Source organism: Helicoverpa zea, chromosome 10 (genome assembly GCF_022581195.2).
Source record: "Helicoverpa zea isolate HzStark_Cry1AcR chromosome 10, ilHelZeax1.1, whole genome shotgun sequence".
Lineage (NCBI taxonomy): Eukaryota > Metazoa > Arthropoda > Insecta > Lepidoptera > Noctuidae > Helicoverpa > Helicoverpa zea.
Genome location: NC_061461.1, coordinates 8707515 through 8732356, shown reverse-complemented (window position 1 = coordinate 8732356; position 24842 = coordinate 8707515). Strand labels below are relative to the sequence as shown.

The 24842-nt window shown below is 32.1% G+C and overlaps 1 protein-coding gene across 1 annotated transcript in view; it reads left to right on the top strand.

Moving 5' to 3' along the window:
• The first annotated feature begins 8312 nt into the window (after window positions 1-8312).
• The window catches only part of LOC124633961, a 36809-nt gene continuing 20279 nt past the window's right edge, over window positions 8313-24842 (top strand). Inside the window, exons 1-2 of the mRNA XM_047169346.1 lie at window positions 8313-8802; window positions 18608-18653. Coding sequence (XP_047025302.1) covers window positions 8801-8802; window positions 18608-18653 — 48 coding nt within the window. The 5' untranslated portion in view covers window positions 8313-8800. The remainder of the gene's footprint in view (window positions 8803-18607; window positions 18654-24842) is intronic.

The window sequence follows — 24842 nt, the reverse complement described above, 5'->3', positions numbered from 1 at the left end:
AATTGGATGTAGTGGCTTAAAGTTTTAAATGGCGTGTATAAATATGCATAAAATGATACAAATTGGTTTTATGGGTTTTATATTTAGATTTGTTTATACGGTAATGCACTTATTAGTAGAAAAATGTGATAGTTTGTAACGCTTGAATTAACAATGTTTTGGTGCACTCTATTTATAATTCGTCATGGTTAAAATACTTATGTAGTAAAAAAGTACGACTGGAAATTCCATCATTCAAGAGTCATGTGTTGTTCTTAAGTTTATCTCAGGAAAATGCTGTTTAAAATTACCCCTAATCTTACCCAATCTTCTTAAAAACATTCCCCAAACAGGGGAAAAAGACTTACACAACACTAGTGTTTATATCCAAACGATGATAAATGTACCATTGGTTCGTTTTATTCGATGCAATGCAGATATAGGGTATAAATCGTAAAGCCCAATGATAGTGCGATGGCGCCAAGAATCAATGAGTGTGTGATAACGACAATAAATGATAACACGATAACTTTGAGCAGACGCCAGTGTATGAAAGTATCGACGCTCTGATAAGTGCTGTAATGATTATTTATCGATATTATTATTTTTTATACTTGATTTTTTGTTGTTAATTTTTTATAATTTTGTAATACATTTCTTGTTGCTGTTTGTTACGAAAACTTAAAAAAAATAAAAACTAAGTAACTAACTATTATATTGATTTATTTAAGTCTTTAATCTTTAAACCTTCTCCTAAGTCAGACAAGTAGTGTGATGAAAACTGCATCAAATTCGATTCTGCCAAACGTCCGATTATCGCGCTTAAACACGCTTACCTACTTGCAGATCAAACTTAGACTATTGTTAAGTCGGGTAAAACATAAACTTTATCTGAAATTTACATCTATGCAGGTGCGCTATTCTTAATAAGACATTTAGATAAGCTTTTTTTTTGTAGAAACCCAAAGGTAAACCGTCAACGTTAAATTAATATTTTCCTCATTCTTTCAAATAACAGCACAATGTGATGAAACATACATGCATAAGTTTATCATAAAGACGTGGACTTTAAGGATACCACCAAATATGGAGAAAGAAAGTCATCTGTACATATATACACAAATATGGGTTTTAATCACAAATCACAAGGAATGTATGCAGTTATGTCTGTGTAGTACTCAATCAAGTATTATTTAAGTTAAGTACTCAATTAAGTTTGTATATATAGTGTGTACATTGTATATAATAAATAAATTTTAATGTTAAAAAAAGTATTATTTAATCTTAAAAAAAACACAAACAATATTGTCTCTGTCCTCTTTGTCATTCGTATTTGAAACCTAATTTTAACTCTATGTATGCATATACCAAACATTTACATGAAACCAAAATAGATTATTATCATGATTAAACACTAGCATAAAGATGATACTGAAATTCATTTAAATTCTTAGGAAAATGACAAAAAAATAGAATTTCAAATAGGAAATAGCACATTTATACTATATACCGTGACTCGGGGATTACAGAAGATTAAGTCCAAGCAAATTGCTACATAGAAGATAATACTTCGATTATATTAGGTTATACATTTTTCTAGTGAAGTATAGGTTGACTTTTTCTTTTATCGTCTACAATACAGCCACAGTTTAGATATATTCTATCGGCTGTGAATTCTTAAAGCATGACACTTTAAATGTAGTAGAAGTCCGCAGCTTGGATTCATTTCTAATCAACGCTAGTTTCTTTAACCTATAAATAATGACATAAATATTTCAATTTGACCTTCTGTAAACTATTTTAATACTAAAAATCCAATACTTCTATACGCACGTTCAAAGTTTGTCGTACATATGTTTGTCGACTGGCGCCTGCTCTCAGTAATTGTTCGAACAAATAGACACATAGTGTCGAGACTCCTGATTTACTAATGTACCTAGTTTTAGCACTTACACAACTACGAGGATTGTACGAAAATATTAACCTTTGTGAAAATTTTACGGTAATCACTATTTTTGGTTAGCGTTTTGGTAAACATAGGTACATTTTCTTTATTGGATTTTATTGGTGAAAATCAGTTATGTGCTAAAAATGGTTAAAGCGATTGTATGAAATAAAAACAAAACAATAGCAGTTTGTAAGTGTTGCTTAAACTTTTGGTCCGAAGTGTTTAGATTAATCTTGAAAGACAAAATAACACAGGTAATAAATTCAAAATGTATATTACAGTAAAAAAGGTGTTTCGGCATAAAAACTTTGCGCTAGTTCTGTATAAGAAAGCTGCATAAGAATGGTATGCTAACAAAACAAAGTTAGTAACACAACATAACCTCTGTAAACTAGTCGCCGTAACTACTTACGGGAAAAGTACTAAAAGAAAAACTTGTTAGCCTGCCTGCAATCGACCTCGCCGGTCGATTAGCGGTACTAATATGTTCTTGCGAATTTCTCTGCTAACTTTGAATAATATGTAGTATGAATTCAGCACAATCGTACTTCAATATATACGTACCTACTTATGTCTATGATATGTTAATAGCACCTAGTGTTTTTAGGGAAATCATCAAATGACGCCTCCCGCTGTAGGTGCAGCGTGAGGGAGTGTCAGACTCTTACTGACTAAAACCCATCATGTTCTTTCTTAAGCCCTTTACGTACCAGGGCCGCGGTAACTCTTTCGAACAATCTACAAAGAAAGTTGAAGTCCAAATGACTTCCGAATCGGTACCTACTTGTAGTAGACTCTTTGACAGTATAGAATTTATGGACGGTTATTACTGAAGTGACTATTATCCAAGGGACAAGACAGCAATAGGTGTTAGGTTCCTAGTAGTATCTTAGTGATATCAAAGCTCAATATGATCATATGGAATTGAGGTAAACCATGGCAAATGACGCCTCCAAATAACAAGATTCTTAAAAAAAACAATGACGTCAAGCTACGAATACCATTAACAATGACATAGTATTTCCAGCTAATTCTGATAGTTCGAGAAATTAACATAGAGTTAAGATAGCAAGCAGCTTAATTTGTGAAATTCTCGGTAAAGAATATATCGCTAAGTTTGACATCATACGTTTTTAATTTGTCACAAAATAATCGATACTTTGTGAGTTCATAATATGATTATCTCCTTTTATCTGAAAGGAAACGGAACGTTGGCACGGAATCATGTTATCTGATAATTTGGAAATGAATTAGGACATGTTTTAGTCGATAAAAGCATTTGAAATGGTGTTTGCACTAGATGTTTTTTATTTAATACAAAATTAAACTTTTTGGGAATCTACGTATGTATAAAAATAAAAAGGAAATTAGAAAGTGCAGGTGTGAGAAATAAAAGAAAACAAATGCGGTAGATTTGTTTCTTCATAGAATAAAATAAATTAATATTTTGCAATGCAAAGAAAACGCTGGTGTTTTGCTTGTACAATGGTTATAAAAAGATTTAATCAAGAATAAAAGAAAAGTTACTTCATTTGTTTCATTTTCAAACAAAAGCATTCCTCGTATAAATATCATTGGCTACCTAATGATAGCAAATTGTTTATAATATTTGGTATCAACCATCGGTGGATAGTAATTGATTTAAAAAGCGTAAGGTGAGTTGCATCATTTAACTATATCTAACGATAGAATATCTTAGACATCAGTGACTGTTTTTCGGATGGCACGTTAAACTGTATGTCCCGGCTGTCATTGAACATCCTTGGCAGTCGTTACGGGTACTCAGAAGGCAGTAAGTTTGACACCAGTCTAACCAAAGGGTATTTGGGGTGCCCGGGTAACTAGTTTGAGGGGGTCAGATAGGGCAATCGCTCCTTGTAAAGCACTGGTACCCAGCTACATCCGGTTAGACTGGAAGCCAACCCCAACATAGTTGGGAAAAAGGCTCGGAAGATGATATGATATAATCATAACCAAATCATTTGAAGTTGTCAAATCGCCGATTTGCCCAATGGGCGACACACATATATGGCTGGTTATGGTTTGGTTATCGTTATAGTTAAATGGTGGATCTCAGCCTTAATAAAGACAGAAAACATTAATGCAATAACAGCCTATTTATTAAAAAGAAGTTACTACAAATGTTTGTTTTGATACTTAGCGTTGATAGATACATTGCGTTAGAATTTCACACATTGCACCAACATAGCGGTTTGTGTTACGATCCGTATATAAAACTTGTTAAGTATCCATTATAAATATTCCAAGGCATATTTTAATAGTTTGTTATTATTTACGTAAAGAAAAATAAGTTCGGAATAAGTGCAAGAACCAATAGTATCTACAATGCGTTACTTTTGTCATATTTCTGATAGATTGATTTAGTTCATTAGTATTATTTTTTTCATATTACTCAGTGTTAGGAATTTCTGAGTAAATAAATCGGTATGCTTTTTTAAAAGATATTTTGTATATTGTTATGGAATACTTATAACACTTTGGCAAAATAAATTGTTTAAAAAATGACATGGTTAGTCTTTTTATTTCAGCTTGCCAATTTTTTTGCATATTTGCCAATATTATTTGTGGCACTAGGAAGGTACTTAAAATATTTGTTAGTGTTAAGCAAATTAAACAAATATCAATATGAAAACGTGTAGGCGGCGCTTCTTTTATTATTTATTTACATTACATACTTACGCGTTGACAAACGTTTATTCATTATTATATGGAAATAAAGCTTTATATGTAAGGTATTATGGTTGAAAATTCTTTAGTAATAGGAATATCTAGGTAAAATTTTCCGACGCTCACGGTGCGGTCTTGACCTAAGAGCTACGAAAGTATGATCGAATCTAACGTGATAATTGCGTCATTAATAAATATTACTAAAAAAGAAGAATATTTTCCGCACGGATGATCAATGAGGAATGTTTAATATAAACATGGTAAGATTTATTTCGAAATGGTAGTTAATTATAATAGTGCAAAGGCTAATTAATTAGCTAGATTGGTAGCAAAACATGTTAGTTTACCTTTAACATTATAGACTAACAGATATATTTACAAAACAAGACTCTATCTCAAGCTGCTTGATAGAAACAGTTCGAGGTAAATAAGTATCCTATTATTTTTATAGGGTTGTCAACACAAGCTGCGTGTGATATCAAAATAAAATCTACAAAAGGACATACTCGCAGTAGTTCTGTTTAAGTTGAGTTCGGGATACTAGATATACGTACGACACGTACTACGCATTTCGTTACATATTATAAGAGGTTTTCTATCGACGTCACCTCTAATCCGAGACTACACACGCTTCGTAACTTCGGTTACCATCGTAACTTACATCAGCGTAAACTTTTTCGTCGGATTTACCTGAAGCATAAATTTACAGAATAGTCGGTTGTCGTGCGAAGCACAATGTTGGCGGCACTAAAACTGGAATAAGACGTCAGACGGTCGAGCCCTTTTTATCGGCGTTAAGTAAAGACCTCGCTAGCACTCGTACCTACTTAAGTGTCTTCACCAACCAAGTTTATTTACACAGAACGTTCTGATTATAGGTTTTCGAGCGTAACTTTATTGTGCGATACAGGCATTGTAGTGCAACCAGTAAATAAACACTCGTAAACGCGACAACGAGCAGCCGCGCTCGACTTTATAATGTTATTTAACCATTTCGCAATAAGGACCAGCTTTATTATTAGTTCGACGTTAATAGTGTATTAAATTGGACATTATTCAAATTGTAAAACGATAGTTTGTTTATAAATTCCAATGGTGTCGATAGTTTTTGTATAAGTCATGGTTTTGCCCTTTTGGTTTCGTCAGATTTGTTGAGAAAAATTGGGAAACACAATACATACTTTCTCATGGTCAGGCTAATAGTAACATCATGTTTAAAAAATATGTGTGTATGGTGAAATTGTGAGTGACAAAATTTTCCGATATCCTACCAGATAATGAGCGCCTTCCAATCTCCTCGTTCCCTCTTGGCGTCTCTGTAAATAAAGGAAATGAAATGAGTTTCGAAAGGTCACGATTTATTGGTTGACGATCAAGCGGTCATGCGCTGGCGGGTCAAGGCGACGCTGACCAAACAGTCCTCTTTACTTGCATACCTTCCACACCAGTTTATCCTCGACTCTAAACAAGGAAAAAAACCGAAACGTTATTGTACCTGTTCGGACGAACTCGGAAGTAGAGTTGCACAATGTGACAAAGGTCAGAATTTAAATCGATTCTCATGAACTCGGTTCTTTTTTGAAATCCAAGGCGGTGGAATTTTAACAGCTTCTCATCGTTTAGCTAATCGGTATCGAGAAATGGTATTGGAAAAAACGTTTGATGTAACATGATTATGATTATGTTTATTGTGCTTCCCATTCATATGGCAGTAAAATAATAAAAGCTTTTAGGATGATTAAGAGATTAAACATTTCGCTAATCCAATTTTCTGCTATGCGTGTGAACCTTTCCTTTATACGTAATTTAGCACGGATTGAATATTTTTGTACAAAGTTTTTTATTTTTATAAGATTAAATATAAAAGAATAAGATGAGTGCTAATAGCTTATTTACCTATAAAGTGATATTGTGGAAGTTGACATGTCACAGATTTATTCTCTCCTTAATTATTGATCTGAAGCCGCATATTGTAGGTGTAGTCTATATTGATCCATAACACGAGTTTATACTTACGAGTTTATATTTTCACGGATAATACTTTAGCATTGAACATGAACAGTTAAACTTTAGCAATGTCAGTTCGTACAAACAATTTTTTTAAACGTTTGTATGTGTAGCTCAAACAAAAACATATGCAAGGTAATATTTGTAAACACGTGATGCACTGCATATTGGCACTTGATTAGTTTTAATAGACCACGAAGTAATTAAATATTTTATCATCTAATATTTGTAATGTTCAATATCTAAGTTCTGTTGGATAATTACATGACATTTCCAATAATTATACGTAGTGTGAAAGATTTACTTCCTATCCGTTGTTAAAAAAAGTTTGTATGCAAGTTTGGCACCTGTATCAATATGGTGTTTTATTTGCTGTTTGCATAATTGGATCTTACAAAAACGATTCCAGCTGATATTGTTCGATTCTTTATTAATTTGTATTTTGTGTACTTAATATAATGAGTTCCATGTAGAATTTTACTAAAGTGTTAAATAACGATAATATTTGTGGAAAATAGTAGTTTCCTAATATGAACGACTTTATATAATAGATGCCATCAGTAACTTCCTACCGCTATTTAGCAACAATAATAAAAAACTCAATGCAGTCATTACCAATTTATCATATAAGCAAAACAGCAACCATTGCTGCCAAAATCTTCAGCCAACAAAATTCCTGAATGTTGTACCGAGTCCAGCGAGTAATGTACATGCAACAAAGCGGTTTTATCGCTCGCTACGCGCCAGCCGCAACAAGGAGTCACTGAATAAGGTACTGCCGCATTGACCCATTTTGATAAACTCGTGAATAGATTACGTCCGTCCACTTTAATACTCAGGTGCTGCATACATCACTTTCCGTGTTCGTTTTTTGTTAATATTTATTTTAATGTAAGGTTTTAGTCGGTTTTATCGGCGCACTGGCCTCTGCCCGACAGTTGCCGATAAAACGCGTTCGTTGATTGATTTTTTCTCTCCATTTTAAAATTAATTACTATTAATGAGCTACAAAATTCATAAATCGATTCTCTGAGTCATGAATTTTATGAATATTTGTCTAAGTATTTTTAGTACAGGTAAGTCATAATTATAAATTAATTCTAAGATTCACATTCCTTCTGCGTAATTTGATTTGCATTTCGGAATTTTGTGACGAATCATTTTCCAGGTAAATTATGTATTTATGTACATAGATAAATAATAATTTGTTCTTAATGTCCATTTACACGTGTTAATGTAGTATTTATTTGGAATTGACTTCGTAAGTGTATGTTATATTATTCTAAGACTGAAATGAGTGTTAGGTAGACAGTTAATATTATAATGGGTCAGAAGATGATACTTCTTTTCTGTATTTTTTTACAGGCTATTTTGATTTTTCCAGCTGGCAATAAAAATATAAAACTAACGTTGTAATAAAGGAACTGAATAAAAAAACATTTATTTAATGCCATGAGTAATTTATTTGTGAAAAATCTTCCAAAAATAACTTTCACGTGGAAGATCCAATGACGTGGTTTTATAGTTCTAAGATATAAAAAGGCAACTTTTCTACCAGAATACCTACGTAAGTGAAAACTTTGTAAGGTCACCAACAAAGCCTCACGTGCACACAAGCACAGCGCACGCACACAAACAAAAAAGTTTAGCTTATAAGTTTATAATCAAGCGAGGTTTTTATCTCGTAGTCGTTGGCCGCACGCCGCGCAGCGCACATGTCGACCGCCAGCGCTGAAGCCCCACAAATACGCGCGTGAAAATACATCCTCCCCATACATGAAAAATTAAGAAAAAAATCCTTGGATAATCCAAAGACGCCAGCACGTCAAAGGCTTTTCAAAAAAAGGTGTTCCATTTTTAAATCTCCCTCGTCGGGCTTATTCGGAAAATTATGAAAGTGATGTGAAACGTAGGTGTTTCTCTTCAGAGTACGTTCAGCGCTTACTCTGTATTTTTTCTAGTGACTACAAAAGCTATTGTTTGCGTTTTGCTTGAATTGAAGCACAAAAAGTATACTATTTTCAGTGTTTTGTTCTATTGAATGAGAAGTGTGTTGAAAAAATATTACATAAAAGTGGATTGTTCAGTTTTAGTAAAGGAAAAGCAGCCGAGTAATTCAGTTAGATGTATGTTCTACATAATATACAACGGGACACAACATGACGGCAAAGTTCGGCTATGTAAGTGGATTTAGTATTTTTTGTAAGACTTTTCATTTGCGTCACTAGTTGCCATGCGATTAGTGCTGTGGCATGAATGAACCAAGATAATTTTTATGTTTTTTTTAGGAGAGTTTTATCGTTGAATTTTATTTTTAGCTCTTTTTAGATATCGAACACCATCTAATCTTTATATCCGATGATAACCGACACTTTTGGATTATATTTCTATTTGAGCAATATTGATGGGTGTTCTTAATATTTTGTTATGAATGGAAATTTATTTTTTACAGCGTCTTATTTATCTTTGTTGATGAAGTAAATCTCAATTGTATATAATCGTGACAAGTGAGTTAATTCCTCTGATATACCAGTGTACTCTGAAGATAGGTATTAGCCGAACATATCTAGAGATAAATTATGTTGTTGATTATTTTTGTGCTAACCGTGCAGTTACGTGCTTTACACATTTGCTGCGTCAGTTATGAAAAAAATTAATAACTTGAAGAAAAAATAATATTACCTAAGGTTTTTAAGTAAAATTTATGAAGTATTAAGTAGGTAGCTACCTACTTATAATAAAACATTTTACAAAAGCCATTCCTAGCAAAGAATGAGACTCTTCCAATGTACTTAGCTTCTATGTAAATTAACATACGTAGGCATGTCTCGGCTACTTGGTAGGTACCGTCTTGTGTGGTTAAATGAAAAGTAATATCGTATTTCATGTAATATAAACATCATTGCTGTTGAAACTTCTTAGTAAAGTATTTTGTTTCGCTAATGCCTGTGCTTGGCGACAGTTAATGAACCATTAAAGGCCATTATTTAAGGGTTGCGTTATTATGACATAAAGCCTTTCTGTGTTCTTCCTTACTATGGTAAATACATTAAGTTATTTTTTAAAATTTGTCTAGAAAATTTCAGGTTTCATAAGTATGCACATATTTTTGATTTTACTTTTTTCGGATCGTGCCTACAGGAATTCTGTTTAAATATTAAATTTGGTAATACCGTAATCCCCGTAGGTGCTGTAGTTTCTTGCCTAATAGTCTAGACATGTTCTCGTGTCGTTAGAATCACATCTCTCGTAGCAAAAATCTTTACCGTATTGAGAATTGCTCACCAATTAATGAATACTACTTATTCTCTTTGAAGTTTTTAAAACTATAATACCTATAGACTCGAATAATAATAGGTAAGTTTGATGCAACTATGACACGTAGATTTAAAATATGTGCATACTTTTATGAAGGCATCTCAATTCCTTACTATGCGGCTGACCCAGGTCACAACAATACCCCCCGTGGTTGTAGGTAATTAAAATATTAACATGACCATTAATAAGCACCTACTGTACAAAATTTACATTATAATGTGTTTATGGAATATCATGCCTGTATTTTCTAAAAGGTAGGCGGATATGTAGGTACTTATAGTGACCGAATATCGACATAGAGATAATATGGGGTACAGTTCTCGTGGAAGATTTTTCGCTTCAGTCAAAATCTACAAACAAAACACTACTGCAAATGCACGAAACGTCAAATGACTGAATTCAGAGGGGTAGAGTTATTTGAAGCGAATTGTACCTAAGTTCTTACTAGGAATTCTGTGTAGGACCAGAAGGTCTGTTAATCAGGCATTATATAACATAATAGCTACTATTATTTAAAGTGCTATTCCATTGAATATGTTGTAGCAATAGCAAATTATTGTATGTATTGGATTGGTTTAGGTATTTAAACTATAATTGTTATATTATTTGTTTGTGGTTTTTTATAGTTGACTAGGAATTCTTCGATTCTTGGTACTTATTTTATTACTCACTATAAAACATTACCATGTAGATACACATATCTAATGCAGTAAGTACTGTTGTTTGTAAATCAATAAAATAAAATTCACATTTTATTTTGTACATAACGACATTCCATCAGGATTTGAGCAAAATAATCAACAAATTACAATCATTCAATCGCATCCATTCTTCATAATTAAAAAATATCAATGAATGCAATTCTCTTTTACGTCACATAATTAATGCATCTTGTTTGTGTAGTCATCAATAACAAAATTTCATTAAATCAGAAAATGATTATTTTTATAAGAAGGTAAATTATGTGATATTTAACAAATACTAAATTTTCAAAATGTACCTACGCTTACTTATTTTTAACAAAGATTTGAAATAGACATAAAATCGTATGCCGAGGATTACTTTACCCCCTCCCCCCCCAATATATTTGCGTTCCATAATAGATGCCTAAGTATTCTTAAAAAGTGGTAAAGGACGATGGGCGTTTTGGTACCCTGTCCAACAGTGTTGAGTCTAGTACCATTGCGTAGGTCTTGGCAAGCCAAAAAATGTTTACTACGACGACTAGTCCCAATTCCTTGTCCATAACGCGTGACATCGACTAATAGAATGTATAATGTTCATAAATCATCAACGTAGATGTAGTTCTGAAATCCAACTGTATTGAATAAAAACTGGTAAAGTAACAAAAAAACAAGAATTTGGCCTTCTTAGAATGTTTGCCTGCCCACTGCTTTAAAAAAAGTCTGTGTGCAAACCTTTGCAGTTCACGCAGAATTCTTATATAGCTTATGTATTTGATGAAAGTCTTTCAGTATTTACAATAAATTAATGTTAGATTATCGTGTTTTAATAACAGGTTTTTTTTTATTTCATATAATGTGTAGGTACATGGAAGCCAGTATGTTTAAAGATAGTATGTAACTAAAATGTTTAGTTGTGTTTTCAGAAATGTTTTGAACTTTTGTCAAATCAGATGACGATTGTGTTACCGTAGTATGACTCCATAGACTATTACAACCTTTAGATTATAGTAGAGTGTATCTCAAACAATTTAAGATGTCTATTAACTTAGTTTAAAATTATTATACTGACGACATATGCCTCTTAATGAATTTGCATATATGGATGACATACTTGTTTCTATGTCGATTTAATTTTTATCGTTACTCGGATCGGACAGCTAATTGAGGCAAGCCCCATAGTTTTTATTATTGTTCACGTAAATACCTTTCTAATGATATATCATACGTTACTGTTGAAGCGGGTACCAAATCCCATACAAAGTGCCCATTGTCCTTTCTATAAAAGAGAACAACGCACTTTTGTGTTATAATTTAATATAATAGCATAATTTTAAAAATTAAAAATAAACTTATATATACAACTTAAAACTAATACATTGCATCAAAAAATTGCTCCTCATCGCTGTCACTGGGTAATGTACCCAGCATAATTTTAGTTACTTTATCAAATTGTCGCCACGTTTTGAGCTTTGTACTTAGGTACATCAAACATGATGCGGTAAAATTACAATTATAGGTAATATATACAAATATAAAATTATATAATTAGGTACTGATGTCTGGCGCCAATGCCAAAATATTAGTATTTGCGTCAAGTGTGCTTATCAGTCCCCAACAATAATCAACAAGATATTATTAATTGTTATAAATAATTTAGTATAACGGATAATTGGGTACATACAGATTATTTATCATTTATATAATCAGTTATCAGTCGACATGGATTGTACTGCTTTATAAATATATTAGGTATAAAAATATCTATGTTCGTCACTTCCGTTAGTAATTTAAAATTATATACGCAAGTTTGCTCATTATTTTTACTCGTTCGATAAATAATTATAATTATAAATTAAACCAAGAAGGCTTTGTTTTCTCCCATATGCGTGTTATTTTTCTTAATTGCGTTTCTCAAGTTTGTCACAAGAAATGGATATTAGGTTTAATTAACTTATGATATTAATGTTTCATTAATTCGATTAAGTATTATTTACACTTTTATATACTTAATTATTCGTAATGTGATTACACAGAATTCATTTGTTTTGGTCGAATGAAAATCGGAGCACATTATAGAAAAAGTGTGTTAAAGATTTTTAATAACAAGGTTATAGAGAATTAAATAAAGAAAGAGATACAAACAATGAGGTTATATATTAACGTCTATAGATTCATGTTTTATATGACATTACAATACTGCTTTTATCAACAAACACGTTGGAAAGAAATTACAGATACGAAAATGATAATGTATTGTGTATGTATCATTATGTGCATATTTTCACGACCAGTCGTGTATCATGAGGACTGTTTACAAGATGTCTTCAAAGTAAATTTCCAATTTCAGAACAATGATAAAGTCCATTCTACTACGACGATAGTAATAGCCTTTACAGTTCAAGAAACAAACATGATGTTTCCCCAATACTAAATTAGTATAGAAGCTGTCATTTTAGATTCGTCACTAACAAATTCCTGAAGATTTCTCAGTAAAGTATGGCGTATTGTAAACTTTATTGTTTTTACTCATAAATCTTATATTTGCTCGTATGTTCATTTTATTGCAAATAAAATTTATTCATGTGATTTTAAATGAGACATTGATGCGTTTTGCTGAAAAGAAAAAGAGTTGCAACTGTATATTATATAATACACTCTTTTTATTGTTATATAGCTAAGGATATGACTATGTCTCTTGATTATCTTTTCTTCTGTTCTTGGGGAACAGGATACCGGATTTACTTTCTGCTAAAAATATACAGGACCATATTTAAGATATAATTAAATCATTACTATAAAATATAATTATGCAAATAATTTAGGTACAGTAATTTTTGTTTAAATTCACTGCTATATTTGAATATTTTCCCAAGGTGCAAGTGGTTCTTTACATTTTACTACCAGAAATTGACTATAGTAAAACGATAGAAATTAGTGTTTATTTGTTGTATGTAAACAAACAATAAGAGACAAATGACAATTTTTTGATAAATTAGGGAATATTTGACCAATGAGAAGGATATTACTTTATAAGCATAGAATGTTAAATAAAACTCTTCTTGGCAGTCGGATAAAATATTTAGAAAATACAAATAAGTTCCTACATAAACATGATAATGCTGCACTAATTTCCTATCGAATAAAAATCGATTTATACCTATGCCTTGATATAATAATAAAATCGAGTGACATGTTACGATTTCCAAACAGATAATTCTAATTTGCATAAAATATCGATAATATTGTCTTGATTCTGAATTATAGATCAATAAATGATATTGATGTCTAAATATTTTAATGTTTTGCTGGAATTAGTCTTTGTAACTATTTCATAATAAGATAGAACAAAAATGTACCGGACAAATATGGCGTCGACTGCAGCATTGTTATGTTGTTAGAAATATTTTCCAGATAAGGAAAAATACTTATGAAACTGCACAAACTAGAAGAGCAGAAATTTCACATTTTATGTGTGTTTAGATATATTTTATATACGATTCATTTAAAAAAATTGAGGCTCAAAAAGTTCAAATAAATCAAAATTGCAAATAATTGGCATTTGTTTCCGAAAACGAATCGTAGTGCAACTGAAAAGTTTAATGTACAATGCAGAACCGTGCATGTAAATAAAGACATTTTGTAGTCAAAACATTTAATATTATTAGTTACAGTACATGAAGTCAGTGGACACGTGGATACGTTCTATAACGTACGGTACAAGTAAGCGTGACTTATCCAAAGTTCGATGGTCTTTAATCGGCTCTTCATGTCTTTATGACGTTTTTTTGTTACGAGGAAGTGTGTAGATATATATTCACTTATAATACCACAAGAGCTTCAAAATTATCGGGTATTTTCCGATAGGTTCGTTGCAAACAAATGAAGGAGTCAAGTTTTTCAGGTTAAAAAATCACGAGCGCGAAGCGCGAGTGATTTTTCCTGGAAAACTTGACGACTTTATTTGTTTGCAGGGAACCTTGAGGGAAATGCCAGATAATTATGAAGCTCGTGTGGTATTCGGGAGATTATTTTTCCGTCCCAAATGTCGGCCACAACCTGTCAGTTTGACGTAGCAACGACCAGAGAAAATATTCAAAAAATTTTCAGTATAATACCATGTAGGTTGTACCACGTGACGTCGAATGGTGCAATTCTATTGGTCGATATTTGGGTCGGAAAAATAATCATAAGTATACTATCTTCTTAGTCAGTTTTCTATCCAGTATTTTTGTTTATGTGTCCGTAACTAATTACTTATCTACTTCTATTAGGATATTTGTAACTTAAAGATGAAATGCTTTTTTTTTAATTCCATGTCAAAAATGAACAATCAGACTAGGAAGTTTACTCAACAATACAATACTCAATACACAACCAAAAGAATGTCCATAAATCTATTCTAAACACGTAATATTCGCTACCTCATGCGATGTTACGAATTCCCCAATATTTATATTAGTTTTCGTAACATTTTATGTTAATAGAGACCTCCCAGACGCTCATTAGAATTTACAGTCGCTAGAAACTGTTCTCATTTTGTATTCATGGCACGTGAAGTTCAAGGTCGGGACGGGAAAATTCATTACCAGCTGAGCTTTACCTTCACGTTTTCATCTACCTTCATATAGACTTCTATAGGTTCTACCTTTGCTAGAATTCCAGGCTTTATGTAATTCTTTCAGCCGTGAAGTATAGTACTTACTTTCATGATGAATGCCTGCTTTGGCCTGCTTGTTAATTAGGTTCTATGCAGCTTTGAGAATTTAATGCGGTTGTAGAATTTGTTAAGGTTGTAGACGCTTGTGTACTTGCAAATGCGGTTTTTCCATATAAAGTGACAGATATATGTATTACAAACGTTACGTGTCCGGAACAGAAATATGTAACGTCTTTTCCCTGGAATTTCATACGTGAAATCGCATCGTACAGAAATATTTGTATTCATTTATATTAATCCCATAATGCCACGTGATCTATATCCTGTATGTCTTTCAAACGTTTTCCACGCTTATGTCATCATAATGAAAACTTTAATAAAACTAGAAGCACCATAATTATGGCGTCCTTCAATAGAAACCATTATTTTTTATTGTATCCTTGAAATACCGTCACGTGTAGAGGTAGGTTTAACGATATATGGCACGAGTATTTGAGCATTTTTTATACAGATGAAATTGCGATATGTTTTTTTATCTAATCCGTTTATCTTTGTGCTTGAAAATTGATTGATAGAATTAGGTTACTGGGCTTTGAACTACTGTTATATAATAAGTTATCAGTTCTTGAAATTGACATGTGCGATATTTTACTGGACAATGTCGAGTTGATAGTTCGTTTCAGAGATAGTGAGGTTTTTGGATTTTCACGTGACATCTATGCAGTTATTGCAGACTACAGAGCCGTGATGAATTTCTGGAGTTTTGTAATAAGGTTCGATTAAAAAATGCAGCATATTTTTATGTTTATACCGAAGTTGGTCTTCTTATTATTTTTAGGAAAAAAAATCGTTAGCTTATGTAAGTTTAGCATAATAATGAAATACAATTTATTCAAAACTTGGACGTTCTTCGTGTAATTAAAACAAAAATGCGGCAAAATAAAATATAGTTTTACTATAACAGTAAAAGCCTTATGAGACATTTTTTGTGGTTTTATAGCAAAACATTAACGTATTGACGCAAGTTCATATAATGTTTCAAAAGAAATTCCGTAGTTGCGTAAAAAGAATTCTTTGACGATGCGTCAAGTTAAATTAGTTGGAATTTACGTTTAGAATACGTGTCGTATCCTTCTCGTATATCAACGTACAGGTGAACAATTGTAGTAATTGTACTCCTCTATTTAGTACATGAAAATATTTTTTACAAGTAAACACTGTAGTAGCTGCTATTTGATGCTCATTTGTTTACTAGAATTTTTATATTTTCGCGGTGGCACACGTGTCCCGGGGGAACTTTTCCCGTAGGTAACGGAAAAAATATAGGGTATGTTACTTGGCGATGGTGTAGTTTTCCAACAGAGAATATTATTTTTAATCCATCACCAAATCAACAAAGAATCCTGAAATAATTCATAAATACAAATATATTCATAATAGTGAATATATTCATAAATACTTATGGATTACGAAATCACATTTACAATGAGACTATTTCTATTTCTTTTTGTTTTATTTCACACGTGTTAACTGAAACCAATTAAGTACCAGGCTCGCATACATTCTGAGCACGTCTAGTAATTTCATCAAGTGGCACTACAAAACTCTTACAAATCATGCTTGTACGCAAGTTACCTAAGGATGATTACCTGGCCTATGAACCCGAGTTTTTGTTACGCACTATGCCCGGTAGCTGATACCTAGGTATCAGGTTACCTAATAGCAGACCGTGTGATTCAGTGATTAATGATTTTGTATGGAATCTATAAATCGTCTGTAGTTGACGGCGACACGTTTATTTTATGTATACGTTAATAGGTCTATGTAGACGTACAATGTTCTTACACAGACATCGTTTCATAGCTGCAATTTTTTTTTTAAATTTGATTGATTATTTTATCCAATGTTGTTTATTTTCGATCTATATTTAAAAGCCACTGAAATACCTCGACCATTAAGAGACTAGATTTTTTACTTATGGATACTGTATAGAGTAAATGGACCCTAATTATATCTCTAGTTTATTACAGCATTAACAAAGAATTATTAATGTCAGGAACTACACTCATAAATACTGATTTATTAGAAATATCTGCATCATCTTTTAAGTAGAATATTTTCAATCTTACTAAACAAGCAGTGAAAAGGTTATGCAATGTATTATCTCATGTAGCATTTATGTTTTGGTATGAAGAAAAATCGCAGCGATCTTGCTAGTTTTATGACCTATTGTAAGTAAAGAACTGGTCAAGAGCATTTAATAAAATAGTTAATCTTTGCAATCGTCTTAGAACACCGCGGTTAGTACAACTTCGAGATAAGGAAACACATTCTTGTTTTCTTTTATAGTTTGTACGAAGTGTACATACCTTGTTTATGGTTCGGTAATACCAAAATGATGGGTATTTTTGGTACGTAAAATTCTTTTGTGCTAGGGTTTACAATTGCAATTATGGTGTGTTTGGTAATTGTCGTTGTAAAGGCATGCTTGTGATATAAACCGCAAATGGTTGGTTTATTTTTAAATTTTCTATCATTTTCACGGATCGGTCATTTTCCTCTAATGTGGGGTCATTTTCCGAGAGTGCATGATTGCAGAGCGTGAACTTATACTTACTGATATGTTTTTCAACGTTTTTCTATGAAGCTTCTGAATTTCACAATAAAAAACGTTTATTAGACCATCAGAATCATACATTGTACCAACATCTTTTTGCCTGTTTTTAGACATAAAATATATTTCACATGTTGAATAATGATTTAGTTGTAATCTGTATTTATCAGTCTAAGTAGAAGAAGATTTAAAATAATTATAAATAATAGAGACATGTGTAATAGATTAGAAGGATTAGTTTCTCTATATCTACGATTATTATTATTCAGTATTTTCAAGAAAAAACATGTTTTTGCTTGTATTAAATTCGCTAATAATATTTTTTCCTTAAAAGATAAGTAGATACTTAGTGTAAAATTAGATACAACTGACCACATAATATTATCAGTGTTTCACACTTTAGCGAATGTAAGACAAATAGTCAGCTTTGTTTGCGCTTTTCACTTGGCGAGGAAGATTACTTTCTGGTTGTTATCTAAATATAAACCTCCCATATTTTCATTATTATACCTGCATACATTATTAGGCATATTGCGAAGAAATTAAATGATAATAAATTAAACCATATTAGCCTCAGTTATTTATAAGTTTATATTTTATTGCAATGTACCTACTACATATATGTAAATAATAATCTATATATAGTTTTCAGTAATGAATAAGTGATATTGATAATGAAGATGCTCATTTGTTTTTCTTTTCTGTTTCAGGTTACCACAGCTTGCCGTCTCTGCGAAGATATTGTGCCTCCTGATGGTAAGATATTCATATATTTTCTTATACTTTTCAATCTTACAATAAATTTATTTTACATACGTATTCGCAGCTATGCAGGTTGTAGTAGAAATATTAATAAATTTGAAAATATTGCGACGCTCACGAACGAAAAATAGCAATGACATAAGTTAAATGTAATAACAAGAGCTAATCTTCACCGTGACCTGTCTTCTTATCTTCCTACTTTATTGTTTTCAACAGGTTTCTATAATTCAATAGAATCATTTGTATTGCATAAACAGACAAAGAATTAGTAACTCTTTTAGTATAGAACATAAATTTAAAAATTAATTCCCAATTAATCTGCGATAAAATAAATTATCTTTGACCATAAAGTTTATTAATGTTGTGAGAGGTTTTAATTAAATAAAAATAAAGTCAGTAGTGTTGAGGTTATCGGGCGTAGCCATAAATGTATAATATGGCAGCGTAGCAGTCTATAAAATTCGCTACTGTATAATTATAACCAATTTTATTGAAATTCGTGGGATGTACTGTGATTTTTTATTTTTAGAAAATTATTTATGCAAATGTGCTTAGTGTCAAGTTTATGATTACCTGTTCACTAACGAGTCATGCGAGTAAAATATGAATCGATAGAACCTGTCAAAGTCGGGTAATTATTGAAATAATTCAAGATCCAAAAGGTTATTTCACTTAACAACTCAATTATCAAAGCAATATTGAAATCACACTTCTTGACACACATGAAATCATTAGTATGATTTCCAAATAAAATTTCTCATCCGATGATTGAAAATTAGCATGAGGTGTCGATTTGCATGTTTCTCATATCTGGGTTAGGCATACTCATAACCTAAGTATGTAAGCTCTTAATAAAACCAATTTACGTAACACGTAAAAAGGTCAGTTATCCGGTGTAAAAGGATTAGTAATTTCAATCGCAGCCATCATTTTATTCACATTAGCTAGGTGTAATGAGAAAACGTCTGCCGGTTACCCGTAAAGCGCATGCGACTAGTTTTAGTGCGATAAAAGTTCTGAGAAATACTTTGAAGCAGCTAGATAGATAAAAAATATAATGCTAGCATTGAATAACAATGTCAATTATTATTCAGTGTAAGATATTTTAATAGAGATATTTATTGTCATACAACAGTTTAAATTTAAAATTGCACGAAATTTAGAAAATAAAATAAAACTGTTACGGAACGGTACACGTCATGCTTCAAAATAAATTCAATTAAACATTAATTCAAAGATTGCATATTCATCTTGTCAACAAAACGATAACACATAAAATGTAATTATGTAAATATTTCGACAAGTCAACAATTAAGATTAAGAACACCGAGGTTGAGTAAATAACTAAGCTTCGGTATTTCCAATTCGTAATCCGCTACTGATTAGTTTGCTTGTAGCGTTTGTAGTTATCTGAGGTATTTGTAGCCGTTAACAGCCGTGCTGAATATATTTCCGATGGTTGAAATTGATCTGCTCTATATACCAATAGTTAAATATTCCTTAGGTTCAGTTAACGCAAAATTTTGTATCAAAGGTATCGGAGTTCCTCAAGGTAGCATTTTGAGACCATAGCAGATTCTGTTGGTTTACTTAAATAATTGTCCTTTCGAATCCATGCCATGAAATCATCTTTCTTCACAGCTACTTTAACTTATCTTATTCGTAATTAAATAAAAGTATTGTTTACTTATAAATATTGGAACGCCGTGACTGATTAGCGTTTACATAAAAACAAACTTATTTTTTAATTATTCATGAATGTAAACATGTCAATAGATATGGTGAACTAGTCGATTCTTTCGTAGTTTTATTTGAGTGTTTGCGAAGTTTTTGACAGAAATTGCGGCTTTTAACGATTTCTATGTGCTTTATTCCTGTCCGCTTTCTTTATTTTCTTAATTCAAGGATCATTTTTACAACTTCTGATAATTTTTTATTGGGCTCGTTTTACTCATCTGTCACCAAATCTCAAGTTATTAACATCGTATGCTCTATCATATTGTTCTTTTCCAATTAGATAGTCTAAACAATCCATGTCAGTCCGGTGTTTTCTTTAATCAGCCGCATCTTTGTCCCTAACAGGTAATGCATTACTGTTATTGATTGTACACAAATGTACTTCGGGGTTCCGCATTCGTTCGATACGGACGTCTAGACGTTGACGTGACGTGTCCCGGCATCACTATCGGACGCACGACGATAATAAATCAATCATTCACTCGTTTAATTAAATCAATCAATTATCTGTTCAATAACGTAATATTGATTTGCGATGTTGATTACTGTTAGGGCTGTCAGTTTCTCTAAGTTCAAAAGTAAAATCCTTGCTATTTCTATATGCAAACTAGGTTTCATAATCCACTCTTATTTTCTTCATCATACTCTTCATGATCTTGAAGGTCATCCCTGTTTTGAAATGCCTTAACCGAGACACTGTTTATCCAAAGTAATCTATCTTCGGCTTACCACACTTGTAGGATTTCAAAAAATCTGTCTTTTACTGTCGTCATCATATTCGATAATTCTTTGAAGCGGTAAAGTTAGTATTAACAACTTGACTTCCTAATTCTGGTAAATACCAACGTCTGTACGTGACTGTGGCTTAGCTGTCGCAATTATCACATGTCCCACATACAATATTAGGACCAGAATAAGTGGGACAAAAATTTTACGTGAATTGCACGACTACTGCGAAAACCGTCTACTAGGACTTTGTATAATGAGGCAAAGAGTCCAAATTTTTGTATATTCTGTAGAAGAGCCTCATTAAAAAATATTATTGATTCATAATAAGTCGTTTACAGTGCATATTTCTAAGTAATTATATACAAATCAACGAAACATAAACTATTTCACATATAAATCATTTCTGATTTAAAGAAACTAGCACACTCAGTTTCTCTGATCAACCTATTTGTAGCACTAGGACGCCTAGGTCACGGGCCCCTATAGGCTATTAATACTCTACAGATAGACACAACTACGCTTCATCTTAATAAAATCATTAAATCGCCTACTGATAATACTCACCTTATAATCAAGAATAAAGTATAATGAGGTTTAATAAACTATTTAATATCGTAAAGACTCCCTATTTTTCCGCGAACGTATCATATTTAAAGTACGGGACATCTAAAGAGAGTTTAGCGGGCACTATCATTTGCCATGATTACATAGGCAAACACTCCACGCTGTTCGATGAAGAAATTTGCTCTTATTGAATACCGCCTATTACTAGTTTTTCAATTACAAAGCCTGCTATAAAACACAGGTTATGTTATTAGGTAATATAAGATCGTTTATGATGAAGATCAATTTCTTCTTTGAATAGATATTCGATATTCAAACGTTCGTCAATTATTATGTATTGTAGGCGTTTTGATTCTTGTCATACAATCTTACGTTTGGGTTCGGACCGTTTGCAATCAGAGTTTGAACGGTAAACCCAATGGTAGATAAAAACGATCTTATTTCGGAGCAATAACTATAATCTAAAAAGCGAAATATTCTTTCGGGTATCAAATTTCTTTCCTCTATTCGCCCAAATCGTGTGCATTATTATTTTCCATGACGATAATCTTCGGACCACGTACTCAAATATGCATAAATATAGAGGGCAACGATTTCCGAGATCAAAGACCAGCATTACGATTTCGTCTAATGAGACGATAATCATGCTAAAAGTAAGATTTCGATCAAAATTCTAGCACGTATAAGTGTTTAACGAGATAAACCGACTCATTTGGAAAATACAAATGAATCAGGCATCGATTAAGAAAATTTTCCGTTTTACTTGACAAATCAGGCTAAAACCGTTGAATAATTATTTAGTTTAATTAGTTCTTTATTCCTAAATAATTAAACATTAAGTACCTACTTAATTCGGTATCTCCTCCATATACATTGGCTGTAATAATTTCCCAGATTTCTTATTTCATATTTACGTAACGTGGTGTAATAATTGTGTTCCGATAAAATTAAATAGGTAGTCTCTTCAATCGATAGAACTGATTAAAAATCATTAATATACCTACGTATATATATAAATCACATTCGTATTTCAGAATAAGAAATTTTCCGTAGATATTGGGCCGTTTAGTTCAAAATTTATCTGTAACCCGGTATCGATTGACGCACCTATGTAATCGATATGTAAACGTTTAGATATAATAAATTGAGCAACATTTGTTTTGCATCGAAATCTCGGAATGTGTAGTAGGCATACTCGTATTTAAATGAATTTTAATTTGGATAATGTATGAAATTCTTGTTCCACGTGTAAATAAAAGATGAATCAATATTAAAAAATAAAATTAAATCATGAACTTAAATAAACCCGAAAATTAAAAAAGTGATCCGCATCATTTTTTTGTAATAACTATAATATACATTAATCAGTAGGTACCTAGGCTGAAACATGACTAGTAAAAATAAATAGTTTCGACCAAAAGTAGTTTTCACCAGAAAAAAAAATACATTATGCATGCCCTCTACAAGTCTTCGCAATTCAATAATTCATTTGCACGATTTGTCGTTTAACACTTCATGATCCGTTCTGTCATTTTTGAATTTCTCTTTAGAAATATATCACCGGCTTATGACGATGATAAAACTTTTTTTTTACCTTTCATTATTAGGAATTATACCTTTTTTTACACCAAATAAATATCTGTTACAATTATAATAAAATCTAATATTCTTTCATTATGCTGTAGGCCTCAAGATGGTACACTATCATAGTAAAACAATATTACGCTATCATGGCGCGTGTGTGGCCAGTCTTATCCCTAAACATGATTATGATGATAAGGATTTGGAAACCTAACGGACCTTCTTTGTGAGGTCTTACTTGAAGATCTAAACATTGTTGACATTCAATTTCTGACTGGCTGAATTAGCGGTCAAAATTCTATTTTCAAAAACGAGCCCAGCCAAAGCAGATTTTTATTTGAAATTGGAATATGTTCGAGAAGCGATTTGAAAATGATTATTGCCTTTGTCATGTCTTTTATTTGTTTGATGTGAGTAAAATATGATGCAACTATAGGCTCTTGCTCTTCAACCCCGCTAGAAATGTGCGAAAATAAATAATTTTAAAGGTATCTGACATAAACCAGTGAAATCCACCCAAACAATTTCACTTACTTTCTATTTCGACAATAGTGAGGCGACCTATACGACGGACGGATAGCCCCCTAATTGAGCATTCTAAGCTAATCCAAGATTACTAATCTCTGATAGAGAACTAAGGAAGTGATTACAATGTATCGGATTTGGGTCAGAAATGTCGCAAGATTAGGCGTCGTCTATAAAAGTGTCTATTTCGTAATATTGTGTGATAAATGGCTTTTTTATGATTAGAGAATTTTTATCATTGCCGATAGCACCTACAGCACATTTTTATTTTCCTTAAGAACTTAAGATATGACAAAGAAGCAGACAAAAGCACAAAACAAATCTAACATCAGTTTTTTGTCAGTCTCAAAATGGCTCTAATCTGTCAATAAATTGTGATGAACCCGGATTTTATAGACAGATACAATAAAATTATAGTCATACCAACTAAAGTATTATTTTATCAAAGTAGGTATGCATTTTGAGGTGCGACTGACAACTCAAATTGCGTAATCGAATGACAGCACATTACATTGTTAAGGTTTGTAACTATCAAAGATTTTAATAATACCAGTGCCGCTAACCTGACCCTTATGCCAATGATGGACCTTTAGAGCTCCATTCAAAACCTAAATTAGTCTTAATACAGGAAAGGTCCATTCTGTTTTCGTTTCTGGGACACTGTTCTAAAAATAAAAAGGTTCTTTCAAAAAACAGACTTACCCCACTTTACTGTGACCCAAAAGCGTCAATGTACGCCATAGCGGCGCCAAAACATAAGTGTTGGGAAAACAATTGAAAGAGGCTTACACGGTTTGATAAGGTTTAATTAATTTCGCGCTAACAAGCCCTGGAGTACCTGCTCAAAGTACCGGAGATTATACGGTATTGAGCACCGGTATCTGTGCTGTGTACCGTGAAAATTTCCGATACACTTGCTATTGGATAGTTTTGGTCGGTTAGCATGTAATCATGCGTCAATAATGCGTTTGCTCGGGTCGGCTAAGATAAGCCCAATGACAAAACGATCAGTGACCTTCGAATACGTGATAATTGCACATATGGTAT